The sequence below is a fragment of the Xiphias gladius genome, chromosome 14 (genome assembly GCF_016859285.1).
Source record: "Xiphias gladius isolate SHS-SW01 ecotype Sanya breed wild chromosome 14, ASM1685928v1, whole genome shotgun sequence".
NCBI classification, from domain to species: domain Eukaryota; kingdom Metazoa; phylum Chordata; class Actinopteri; order Istiophoriformes; family Xiphiidae; genus Xiphias; species Xiphias gladius.
The window spans coordinates 24,026,022-24,038,221 of NC_053413.1; the positions used below are offsets into that span (position 1 = coordinate 24,026,022).

Genomic DNA, 12,200 nt, shown 5'->3' on the forward strand with positions numbered 1-12,200 from the left:
GAGAAATTACACAGTAATACCTGACTTAACGATAACTTAGTTATGTAGTAGTTAATGTAACTATTCAGGTAATATTAAGCTGTCACTGCAGACGTCGTCAGTTCCACAGACGTCCCCTCCTGTCCCATTTTTCTTCCCCGCCAAGCTGGATCTTCAGCAGGACGACAAAGGGTGTCAAAACGCTGGAACATAGGAAAGAGCAAGATGAGTGAGTAAGTTTAAACAGTATTTTTAACTATTATTACACTCACACTGGACATTTTGGCCCCCAGAGCTCGAGTATAGGTGTAGGATTCCCATCGCCCTCTGACCAAACTACTACAGACCAAGAACATGCAGTACACCATGCCTGACTACCCACACCACTAAATATGAAGCATGGGCTCCAATCCCAGCCAACACAACATAAAAGCAATTTTCTAGACTCTAGTTCTTTTCCCACCAGTAAAAGTAAACACCAAAATCAGCCACATGTCCTAAGTAGATCCATCAACTATGGATGCTCTACGTTAAGTGGTCTTTCAGAGCACCAATTGGTGGGTGGCCATAGATTATAAAATGTCAGCTCTTTTTGAGGCATCCAGAGTTGCAGAAAAGTCTACTTTCAACACTGACCTGTCTGAATGTTCCTGATGTCAAACACATTTGTCCAACTACCCACAGTGGCACCATGAGAACAGAGGACAGTGTCATGGTCCATCCTAGTGTGTACGCCCAATTGGGGTACATGTACCAGTTGTTAAACTTGAGGTGTGTGTAGCCAACCAGGTACAAAATAAAGGAAATCTGTAAAGGTTTGGGGAATTATGGTTTAAGGAGGAAAAACAGAATAGAGAGTTTAACTTAGAAATGTGTAAGTACATAGACTCTTTCAAATAGCCTTGGTTATTTTGCACAAATATGTCATGTATTAGTGCTGAAAAAAAATAGCCAAATTGGAGATAAGGCAAGACAAGTATGCTCTTGCTGGACCATGAATACAGCCTGTTGGTAGTAAACAGTTTGCTGAGCCACAGCATAAAAGGTATTGATTCTGCAGAACACTGTGTATGGCTGCATGGCTCTAGGTATGACTACGTAGCTCTGTCAGTCCACCACTTTGGTCCACAGTATCTCAAAACTACTGGACGGATTGACATGGAATTTTTAGCAGACATTCATGATGAATTGTAATAACTTTGGTGATCCTTTATCCTTTCCTCTAGCGCCACCATCAGGCCAAATTTTCAGTTTGTCAAATACTTTGGTTCATGAACAAATATCTGCAAACGTAATGACATGCCTATATCATGGGCACAGTACAGCCAGACCAAACTGTCAGCATGGCTGTTGACTCTTATTCTACAAATTGGAGCAATATAACTATATTTTGTTTCTGTTAAAACTTCTTTGGCTCACCAGCGACAGCAGAGGAATGATGTATTTCCAGCACAGTTTGAAGAAAACAGATAGTCTCTGCCCTGTCATGTCCTCAATAATGTTAACAACATTGTCAGCACCTAAGAGATTCATAGATTGTACATTAGACCAGTTTTAAAGTCATATTAAGTTTTTTTGATTTATGTTGCAGAGTACTGTTGCTAAAATAAGACTGGGATTAGGATGGCAGGATAAATAATCTGATCAAAACTTTTGATTACATTCAGGTAATGCAAACAGTCTGACCAAACCTTGAAAATTAAAACACAGGACACACTCAAAAAACAGTATTTTTATTCAGCCTGTGTTTTGACTAGAGACTATCGGGAAAAACTGATTATTGGAAACAAAAACACATGCTGATTCATGCTGTACAAATCATCATAGCATATTATGAAAATGAGATATACTATGAATGCTTTTTTGCTTACCAAAACCCCAGGCCAGAGCCAGACACTGAGATGTAGCCATAAAATAATGACAGACTCTGGTGGAACCATAATAATCAATGAGCTGGAATATGTAAATCCCTCCCTACAGCAGGAAGAGACAAGATTTGAATATGAGAAATAGTTTTGGAAACATTTAGTGGCAATAGTTTGAAGGTTCTTCCATAGAAATATTTTGTTCACCTCAGTAACCAAGGTCAGTTGTACGAGGAAGAAGAACAAACAGATGAGGAGAACAAAGATTTTAGACCTTCCTGGTGCACGCAAGAGCTTCGGAAACAAGTCACTTATTGAGGTGATAAAACAGTCGACTACCACAAACTAGAGACAAAATAAAACAAGAAAAATCATTAGATTGTTGTGGGCACGAGGCAACAGTTATTATTTATCAGGCAATACAGCAAAACGTCTTACATGAGTGTCAACGCTGATGAAAATGAGCATCAGGAAAAAGCAGGAAGTCCAGAGCTGTGGGAAAGGCATCATAGCTGTAGCCTGAGGGTAGGCAATGAAGACCAAACCTGGACCTATGAATGGGATGTTGAAAAGAAAGAGACATTTGGATAGTATTTATTTAATCTGTCTGTATTTGGACCTAAAACTTGACCTGAGTTACATGTCATTTTAAATCTATGTATTTACCTGAATCAGCAACATTGTCAACACTAACACCCTGTTCATGAGCCATGAATCCAAGTACGGAGAAGACGACAAATCCAGCAAGAAAACTGGTCCCGCTGTTCAACAGACAGAGCCAAAAGCAGTCTCTAGAGGCAGCAGAAACACAAACCGCCTTTTCATTAGTATATTAGTAAAATTTGAAGTGATTATTTTCTTTTATTTTGTAATTTTAGCAAATTTAAACTGTATTTGTTTTGTTATTTTTGTTGTATAATTTGACATTTCATAGAAACAGCACAAACCCATTTTAAAAGTAAAACACCTTTTCAAAGTACGTAATTGTGTTTTGCAGTTTAGACTGACTTGTAACAGTTGTTGTTGTACTCATTGTAGCTGCCCAAAACACTTAGTGTTCCTGTAGCCACACTGTAGGAGAAGCATATTTGAGATCCTGCCTCCATCCAGACCTGTCATGTGACAAAAAGTATATTATTATATACAGGAGTGTACAGGGGTCTAGGGGTGAGTATTGCATAGTGCAGTAAAAGTAGTACTGTACATGTCCTCAACAGATAAAGATGGGCATTTTTTGTTTTGCTTTTCAGACTCAGACTTCAGAGTACATGTCATAGTCATACTTTGTGTGACTTCCCTTGTAGAAGTCTTTAGAGGAGTCTTTTTCGAAAGGGGGCTCCACTTGACACTCTAACCTAAAGGCAGTATAGAAGGCTCCTGTAGCGAGGCTCTCCTCATAGACCCAACGGCCCTGTTCAGACCTGGCATCAGCATGCGTCTCGGGTGATCCGATCACAAGTGGACAGCTCTAAGTACAGGTGTGAATGTTGGCCCTGTTCAGACCTGGCATTAACATCCGTCTTGGGTGATCCCATCACAAGTGGTGAGCTCTATGTACATCAGTTCACACCTGGCAATAGAATGCGTCTCCACATGTGTCATGAGTGACCACTTGTGATTGGCTCTCACGTCCCGGCTCTACACGCAAATGAACACTTACATTAATTCCATTTTCAAAGACCAAATGCATTGTTCTTTTTAACCAACAGGAAGCAGCAATGCACTTCCCATGCCTAGTCTGCTGGAAATTAAAAGAAGATTGCATCCATCATCCATCCATTAGCTATAGCGCTTATCCGTTGAGGGTCACTGGGGGGGGGGCTGGAGCCAATCCCAGTTTACATTGGTCAAGAGGCATGGTACACCCTGAACTGGGTGTCAGTCTATCACAGGGCTTAAGAGAAGAAGAAGAAATCAAAACAATACAGACTGGGTTTATTCCTTAGCGTGGTCCAGACAAATCAAATTCCCCAAGGTGTTTTAACGCACTCATAATATATCTCTTTGGGCTTTTCGAAATTTTAAACTTAGTGGACAAAGCCAGCTTACGCGATTTTTACAAATTTTATTTGTTTGCAGATGAGTACGTACATTCACTTACACAGAGAATATCAGTTGAGTAGGTGGTCCTTCAATGTGTCCCTGGACACATTTGCATACACACTGCTAAAAGAATATTGCTATATGTGGCCCAGAAAACCTCCAAATGTTGTCTGAGCGATTGGTTCTCAATGCGTCCGCAATGCAGATGTTAAAGTGTCTAAATAAGTAGTTCAAAAGAGTTTTGAACTGGTTTCAAAATATCCCCAATGTGGCCACTTGAAGGTTGTTGTGTGACTGTTGGATTGCCAACCAGTCTAGATGGTCTTTTCTCTGGTGTAACATGAAATGACTCATTATACTGCACATGGTAATGGCATCATAATAGAGTACCTCAAGGTTAGCCAGCCGGCTCAAGTCTGGATACATGTAAAATTGGATTCCTTCCCATGCTCCAGGTAAAGTCAGTCCCCTGGTGAGCAGTATCAGGAGCATCACGTAGGGGAAAGTGGCTGTGAAGTATGCTACCTTTAAAAAAAACCAAAAAAAAACCAACATAATTATCCTAATCTTTTGTGTCGAAACTGGAATTAATGGGGATAAACAATAAGTGTAACATTTTACATAAAATATTTCCACCAACCTTTCCAGAGGATCTGACACCCATCCAGATACTGAAGTAGCAGAACACCCAGCAGACCAGAAGACACAATGCCAGCTCCCATCTTACACTGCCCAGCTCTTCAATCCCTCCAGACATGCCTAAAACCCGCCGTCTAAGTAGAGAAGGAATTTAAGGTTTAAAGTTTTTTTAGGTTTACTACACTAGGTGGTGGCCACCGGTATAGGGTAAGTTACATAGATGTTTCTTATTTTATGCTAATTATTCTTCCCGCTTAGCCAGAAATCTATTAGTCAGCAGTTATTGAGCACACTCCTGATCAGTGAATGAAATGGAGTCAGGTTTTTGTCTCCGTGAACGCATCACGCATTAATTTATTTTCCAGTGACTTACATTCATTATTTAGGAATATTAATCAGCAGACATGTAGATACCTTACTCAGATTTTTGTTTACAAGGAGTTTGACAGGTTGTCTGCAGGCCTTGAAAAGTCCTAAAAAACATTGAACACAGTTTCCTCAAAAAAGAAACACGTTAGAAGATATTAAGAAGTCTGAAAAATGATTTACAGAAGTCTTACATGTTTAGTGTTGCCTGCGTTTGCATCTGATTGTGGGCTGTTGGGAAAAGTAATGTACTTATAAAGTAAAAATGGGGGTTGTTGCGACAGACTTTTGTGATGCAGGAGACTGTTCAGTCCTTTTTTGTGAAGTTTTCGTCAGCACCACAAGACCTGTATCAAGCACTGTTGCTACTTTTAGCACAAAATACATTATACAACCATATACAACCACATGTAGTACTCCTCCTTAAATTATACAGTATCTTTAAGGTTATTATAATACTTGATATCTTAAGTGGGTCACCATTAGGCAGTAATCTTTAATGCATAAAAAGTCATTAAAACAGGGAATTTGGACTCACTCCCAGAACTCATCAGCAGCAGAAGTGGTGTTGGTCAACATGGTCTGATTTGCAGTCACATTTGATGAAGGAGAATCCCAACTCCGAAGACCTATACAGTTAACTGATTTAGGGAACAGACAAACAATGATGGGGACCTTCAGGAATTACTCTTATACAAAAGAACAAAAAAGGTGTTTGCAGTTACGTGGTGAATCTCCCCAAAACAGTTTGAGGGTGCACAATGCAACTAAAGATTTACCGCATTACCAAAAGGCAGTGCACAAATGATGTGTGAATTTATAGTAAATACTGAGGAAATTAAAAATACATTTTTAATTTCCACAAGTCCCTGCTTGACTTGCGGATGTAGACAGAACATTAAGGTAATATTTGCGCCTAAGTTTGGCATCCCTCTGTCTTTTTGCTGTCTTGACAGTGTGTCCTTATTATTAGTTTCACCGCATTACACGATCTCTCATCTCACTTTGGCTACCGTCATACCCTGTTTATATAACGTTTCTGTGTGCCCAAGAAATTGACTGTAAATCCCATAGTTTTTCACTTACCTGTATTCCAGGGGTTGTCACAGCTGGCCCAGGGGATTTGGGATTTGAATGAAAACACCAGGTAGAAGAGAGCCCAGGCTTGGAGTATAATGTAGGTGAAGTCAAACATTTTCATCACAAAATGTCCATATCCTATTCCTAAAGTAAGGAAAAAGAAATTTGACGTTTTCTAGGGTAATGAAGACTAAAGTCCTAAGATCTAGCTCAGATATTTATTTGAGCCACATTTATTTGCGCTAGTTGAGCTTTGGACAAAAACACTTTAATTCCTGATGTTGAAGTTATAGTAACATGTACAGACAGTAACACTGATGTCTTTTATTTCTCTTCTGCCGACTGCATCTCTTATCTCAACACAAATCGGCTCACCTTGTGCCAGTGGACACAGTTTCCTCCAGCAGGTGATGAACCCTTCCTGGGTGTACTGACCAGTTGAAGTCTCCAGCAGGAACAGAGGCATCCCGCACACCACAGCTAGAAGACCATATGGCACCAGAAAGGCACCTGTAGTAAATACAGAGACACGCATGCTCATGGAAATGACAAAAAGTTGCCTTACATCTTTTAATTGCCTATGCCTTTCCCAGTGCACTATAGCCAAAATAATGCAGCTCTACTAAATACAAAGTTTGTGTTTATGATTCACCTCCGCCATACTTGTAGCAGAGGTAAGGAAATCTCCACACATTGCCCAAACCGACCACATTTCCTGCAACAACCAGAATATATTCAGTTTTACTGGTCCACTGTCCTCTGTCTGCAACCCTCATCTGATTTTGTGTTTTTCTTCTTTCTTTGTTCATCTCAAGATCGAGAACCTAATTCCCTGTGCGTTTCTGCTATTCCAAAGTACTAAAAACTGATCTCCGCTGCTTTTATAACGTGTCTTTTCCTTAATTTGACTACAGCCTGTACTCAAGGCAGCGATGGGTACATAGATGCACACAAAACCAGTTATTCCATTGTCAAGGGCAAACATTGGAAAACATTAATGCCACTATGTTTAAAAAAAGGTTGAGTTAATCATTTAGTAAACAAAGTTGCAGAACTTGACATCTCTATGCTACAGCTTGTCTCATTATTTTATGCGTAGCTCCCTACAAATTTCTCCTCAGACTAGGTTTGGCAGTTAGGGATGGGAGCTGGCCTTGTGTCTTCTGGCCTGCCGGGTGTTCTGCTACTTCAGTGTCTGGAAAAGGTGTCAGATCTTCTGAAAACGTCCTGCGGATGCATTTCATCTAAAATGTTCCACTTTGGGGGCACAGCAGTAGTTCGGTGCCTTGCATTCAGCTAGAGGGGCTAAGTGAGGCAGGTGGTGAGCCATTGACCGGAGGAGGCAGAGAAGGGTATGAGAGGAGAGAGGAGATTGCCTCATGTTTGGCTTGCTGGTACGCTGCCCTTGGTGAGAGAGGTGAGCATGGAGAGGGATGTGCCCTTAATCAGGGGAGACCTGTTGTCTCTGAATGGTTCAGAGAATTGGCCGCCCCTTTTTGGTAAAGAAGGAGGCAGAGATATCAGCTGAGAGGTTTGTGTCTGGCGGAGGAGGTGGAGGACTGAGCAATGTTTTGAAGGTGAAAAATAATTTCCAAGTGTCTCTGGTACTGCTGATCTTATCATTGTAAAAAGCAGTTTTGGCAGCACTGATGCTGTATGAGAAGGAAGATAGGAGCGACTGATAACCCTTGAGATCAGCGGCGTCACTGGGTTGGTCCCAGTTTGAAATTCATTGCTTACGCTAAGGCAATGATGCCTTTGACACAGTCCTGGACCATCTGCTTTTTCCTGAAGCTCATTCTGCCGACTGTTGACCCACATGAATTAAAAATTTTTGTCTTACCTGTTTATTAATGGTAGATTCATTAGAGGCACAAAAACATCAAATTGTTTGCCCATTTATTTTGTCTCCAGTTTGTGATAGTGGAGACTTTTATCACCTCACTCAACGACTTGTTTCATGCACCAGGAAGAAATTAGATCTTTGTCCTCGTCATCTGTGTGTTCAGCCTCCTCTTAGATCTGACTCGAGTTACTGAGGTGAACAAAAAATACTCTATTTTTCTCCAAGTCAAATGTTGCATTAGAGGAGAATTATCCCAATTTTTGTTTTTTGCTTCACCACTTTGATTTTCTTAGTTTAACAAATGGAAAAAAATGAGTCAAAAACATTTTAACAGACTCAACAGTTGGATTTCTTACCCCTTAACTGTATTTTCAAAGTACCAGCCAACACTATCTTGTTTTTTAACTTTAGTTTTTCATTACTTTGATTTTGTTTATTCTAAAACTTCCACAAACCTTCACAGATTTCCTTTATCCTGTACCTGGTTGATTACACACACCTCAAGATCAACGACTTGTACATTTACTCGAACTGGGTTTATGAACTGGGATGGACCATGACACTGTCCTCTGGTGCCATGGTGCCACTACGGGCAGCTGGACAGATGTGTTTGACATTAGGAACCTTCAGACAGGTCAGTGCTCAAAGAAGAGCTTTGTGCTTCTTTGGATAATCTGCCGACCTTAATAGAGCAGTTTGGTTTTCAAATTACTGTCCGATGAAATATCATTTAACAAGAAAAGGTTGTTATTAGTATATATAGTATTATAGGTGTTTTTGCATAGTTCTTTTTCAAGGAACCAAATACAGATCTTTAGGGGAACGAAAAAGTATTGTGCAGCTTTACTTACTCAATTTTTACTTTCCTGGATCAGCGTTTGTCCATCCTTTGTCATCCTGTTGCAGACCCAGCCTGGACGAGGAGGGAAATTGGAGAAGTGGAAAACAGTGTTGAACTGACAGCCTCTGTATTCAAATATTTAAGGGATTTTAAAAAAGCATAAGTATGTTTTCACTTTTTGTGGAGGGGTTTATCTCAGGTTTAAATTGATGCTTTTACCTGTGAAACTATAACGTGCGCTGGAACCAATCGTAGTTAAACCAACCTAGTTAATAATGATATTTATGGTACAAAATTTTATCTATTTAAATTGGTCTACTATGATGAATTTCTAGTTAATCACTCCAGTTTTCATTGGACATAATTTAGCTTTATGTCACACATATACAGAGCTTTTAACATACTGTGAAAGAGGAGCTGGGTTTGGCATCTGTCTCTTACAGAGCACACATTGGCTGTGATGATAGGACACTTTTTTCTAACCATATAACCACCACACCACCGTTCTGCAACTGACTTTGAACAACAAAGCTATTCATGGTTCCATAAACTAATATCTCAGTGCTTAAATGCATTGAGTTGTATGTTATGAGGTTTAGCATGTGAATCTGGTACAACAGCAGTGCAGTCATTTTGTAAAAACAGCATGTTGTTGCCAAATGTTTTTTTTATCCGGGCACTATTTTGAATATACCTTTTTACCATTCTGGGAATGTACTGGTTTCTGTGCATTTACTGTACATACAGTTTGTAAATCCGTAAGCAGACCCTAAAACTCGACTGAGTTACCGTATGCAATCCACCACTCACAGTCGCACGCACACTCAAGTTACATTGTTTTTTACATTGCTTTTAAATCAACTGACAAAACATGAATGCAGACTTGATGTCCATGATGGATTACACATGCAAGTTTTATGAGTCCACTAAAAGACAGCAAAAAAGTACATTATACATAATTTGCAGTAAACTAAGTACAATTATTTAAGTACTGTAATTAAGTAATGTACAAATACCTCCATACTGTACATGAGTTTTTCCATTTCATGTTGTTTTATACTTCTGCTCCACAAGGCAAGTATTATTCTTTTTATTCCACTACATTTATTTGACAGCTAGTTACCAGCCACTGTAAGATACTCTACCTTTACCTGCTGCAACATGAAATACTTACATATTAATGTGTCAGTAATTATAATACATTTATGTATCTTGTTCTGAAAGTAGTCATCCTGCATATTGAGTACTTTTACTTTTGGTACTTTATGTGTGGTGTGAGTCTAATACTTTGAATGCAGGACTTTTGCTTGTAAAGGAGTATTTCTACGCTGTGGTTTTGCTACTTTTACTTCTGAGTTAAAAAAAAAAAAACCTGAGTACTTCTTCCACCACTGACCAACTCCATGAACTCTGTAATCTTCAACTTCACCTCTAACCTCCCTGAGGTATACTGTTGATGAAGTAATAATGCTTTTACAGACTTTATATTTCACATGTTGAATTATGTTTTGTTTTTTTTCCTACTGTGGAAATAAATGTAATGACGTGGTAACGAAATGGTTATTTTTCTCATTTTGTACGCACCAGTCAAACATAACAGACAATGTAGATGAATGTAATTTTATTCTCCAAACAAACCCATGCCTGCGGCCTAATGCATTAACAATGAAAGTAAATCTACACGCTACAAGACTATAATAAGTAAGACACAGCTGTTAGCTAATAGGCTTAGATGGATGCTGAGCCTTTTAGTACACAGTTAGGATGGGGTGGGGTGGGGGGTCTCAAATAAACAGCTCAGTACCATCAATTAACGCCTCAGCCTGTATTCTCATTCTAAATGCGAAACGGGTAAGTATGAACCCAACTCATATTACTGAATAACCCTTCCTTTTATTCCGCCAGATCCATATATGCTGAACAGTAGACAATGTGGTCTTTGGGGGACTTGTTGCTCACTGAAAACCAGACAACCCTGTTAGGTCACACAGCAGCACCGCACCCTTTCGCTCCCTCGGTGAACGCACAAGTGGACCAGTAGAACTGGTATTTGGATTAGCTAAGCGCTCGAACATGAAAAAGGATAGCGCGCAGTCTTTCAGGGAGTGGCCGGAAAATGCGATCAGCCGCTGGTTGGTTTGCCACGGCTTTTGCTCCATTAAGGCATCTGTTGAGTGAGGTCAGACATTGTGTGTTTTTATTTAGGAGGAGGTCTCACAGCTGCAGCTCCCACAGCACACGGTCTTAGAGACAGCTGAGTCACAGGCTACAGCTATATCCTCTCTTTGGTGTAACAATAGCACTAGTGGTAATATTTGACTTGCTATTACCTTAAAACAACAAAGATTAAACATGTCTCCCACACTGTGTAACATCATAAACTGTGCCAGCTTGCTCCAGCGCTTCACCGAAGCATTATCTCACTTATATTAAGTAAAACATTCAAATCCAAGAGATAGTTATTTTATGGCTGCACGTCAAATGGAAAATTCTAGACATCCTGTGTTTAATTTCACACATATTTTCCAGTAATTCGGCGTAGCATGTTTGGTCTCCTTGAAAACCCTGGGATCCTAAATTGGAATTAGTTTTATGGGTTTTAACAAAGCTTGTCCACACACACCATGTCCTTGTAATGATGGACATACATAAGCGTGATCTGGGGTTATAGAGGTTACAAAGCATGACCAATAATTACAGGCACCTTTTTCTACATTTTCTCCCTAAATTTGACTGTTCTGTTTTAATCCCACAGGTGTAAGGTGACTAAACACATTTATTCTAGTATTTTGCTGGAGCCTTTGAATACTGCATATTTCCATCTTCTTAGACTCTTTTATTTTGTGTATTGTACTGTTTACTCCATTAAATTTGAGAACAGTAGTTACAAGTTTCTTTGTAGAATATGGTTTTAAGTGCATCACACACCACAAGCTCATTAAATCTCATTCATTGGTAAAGTTTAAACAAGCCTGCATAGATGTGGCAGCCAGACATCTACAAAAGCTATGAAATGGGTTCAGACTCAGGAAAGAGGGCCTACGGTCTTTTTGACCTGACATATCAAAATTTGTACTGTACTATACTTTTTGCTCCATTACATTGGTTTGATAGTTATACCTGCAGGGTACTTTTCAAATGAAGATTTTATGCACAAAAGATAAAAGTAGTGCAGTTGTGTGAAGGTTTTTGTCATTTTATAAAACACAAGACATATTTATAGACTGGAGTATCCAACGTTGTAAAATTAGTGGCCATTGTAGGGATGGTATCTGACACCGGACTCCTCCGGATGAGAAGGCCGGTACCTGTAGTTTCATGGCCTCAGGTGTGCGCGTGGGTGAAAGTAAAGCACTGCAAAGCACCTTGTCCTGTTCTCGGTTGAAAAGCGTAGTGCAAGTGCGGCTCTTTAACTATGTTTATCGCACTTGTCTCACTTGTTTCACTGATCATTGGGTGAAACCCACACATGATGAGGCAACGGGCTCTGGCCAGAGACGTAGTAGTTAAAATCAACGCACTGCTGTGTGAAGTTTTAATC

At 39.7% G+C, this 12,200-nt stretch overlaps 1 protein-coding gene across 1 annotated transcript; it reads right to left on the bottom strand.

Moving 5' to 3' along the window:
* Positions 1 to 74: 74 nt before the first annotated feature.
* On the bottom strand, positions 75 to 6,787 carry LOC120798996 (sodium- and chloride-dependent betaine transporter-like). Its single transcript, XM_040143795.1, has 14 exons — positions 6,625 to 6,787; positions 6,348 to 6,482; positions 5,979 to 6,116; positions 5,431 to 5,533; positions 4,528 to 4,660; positions 4,278 to 4,412; positions 2,853 to 2,956; positions 2,511 to 2,635; positions 2,283 to 2,395; positions 2,052 to 2,189; positions 1,851 to 1,953; positions 1,399 to 1,499; positions 616 to 786; positions 75 to 182 (listed from the first exon to the last, which is right to left on the bottom strand). Exons 1-14 carry the CDS (start codon positions 6,779 to 6,781, stop codon positions 75 to 77), a joined length of 1,764 nt encoding a protein of 587 aa, XP_039999729.1. The 5' UTR covers positions 6,782 to 6,787.
* Between the last annotated feature and the right edge of the window lie 5,413 nt (positions 6,788 to 12,200).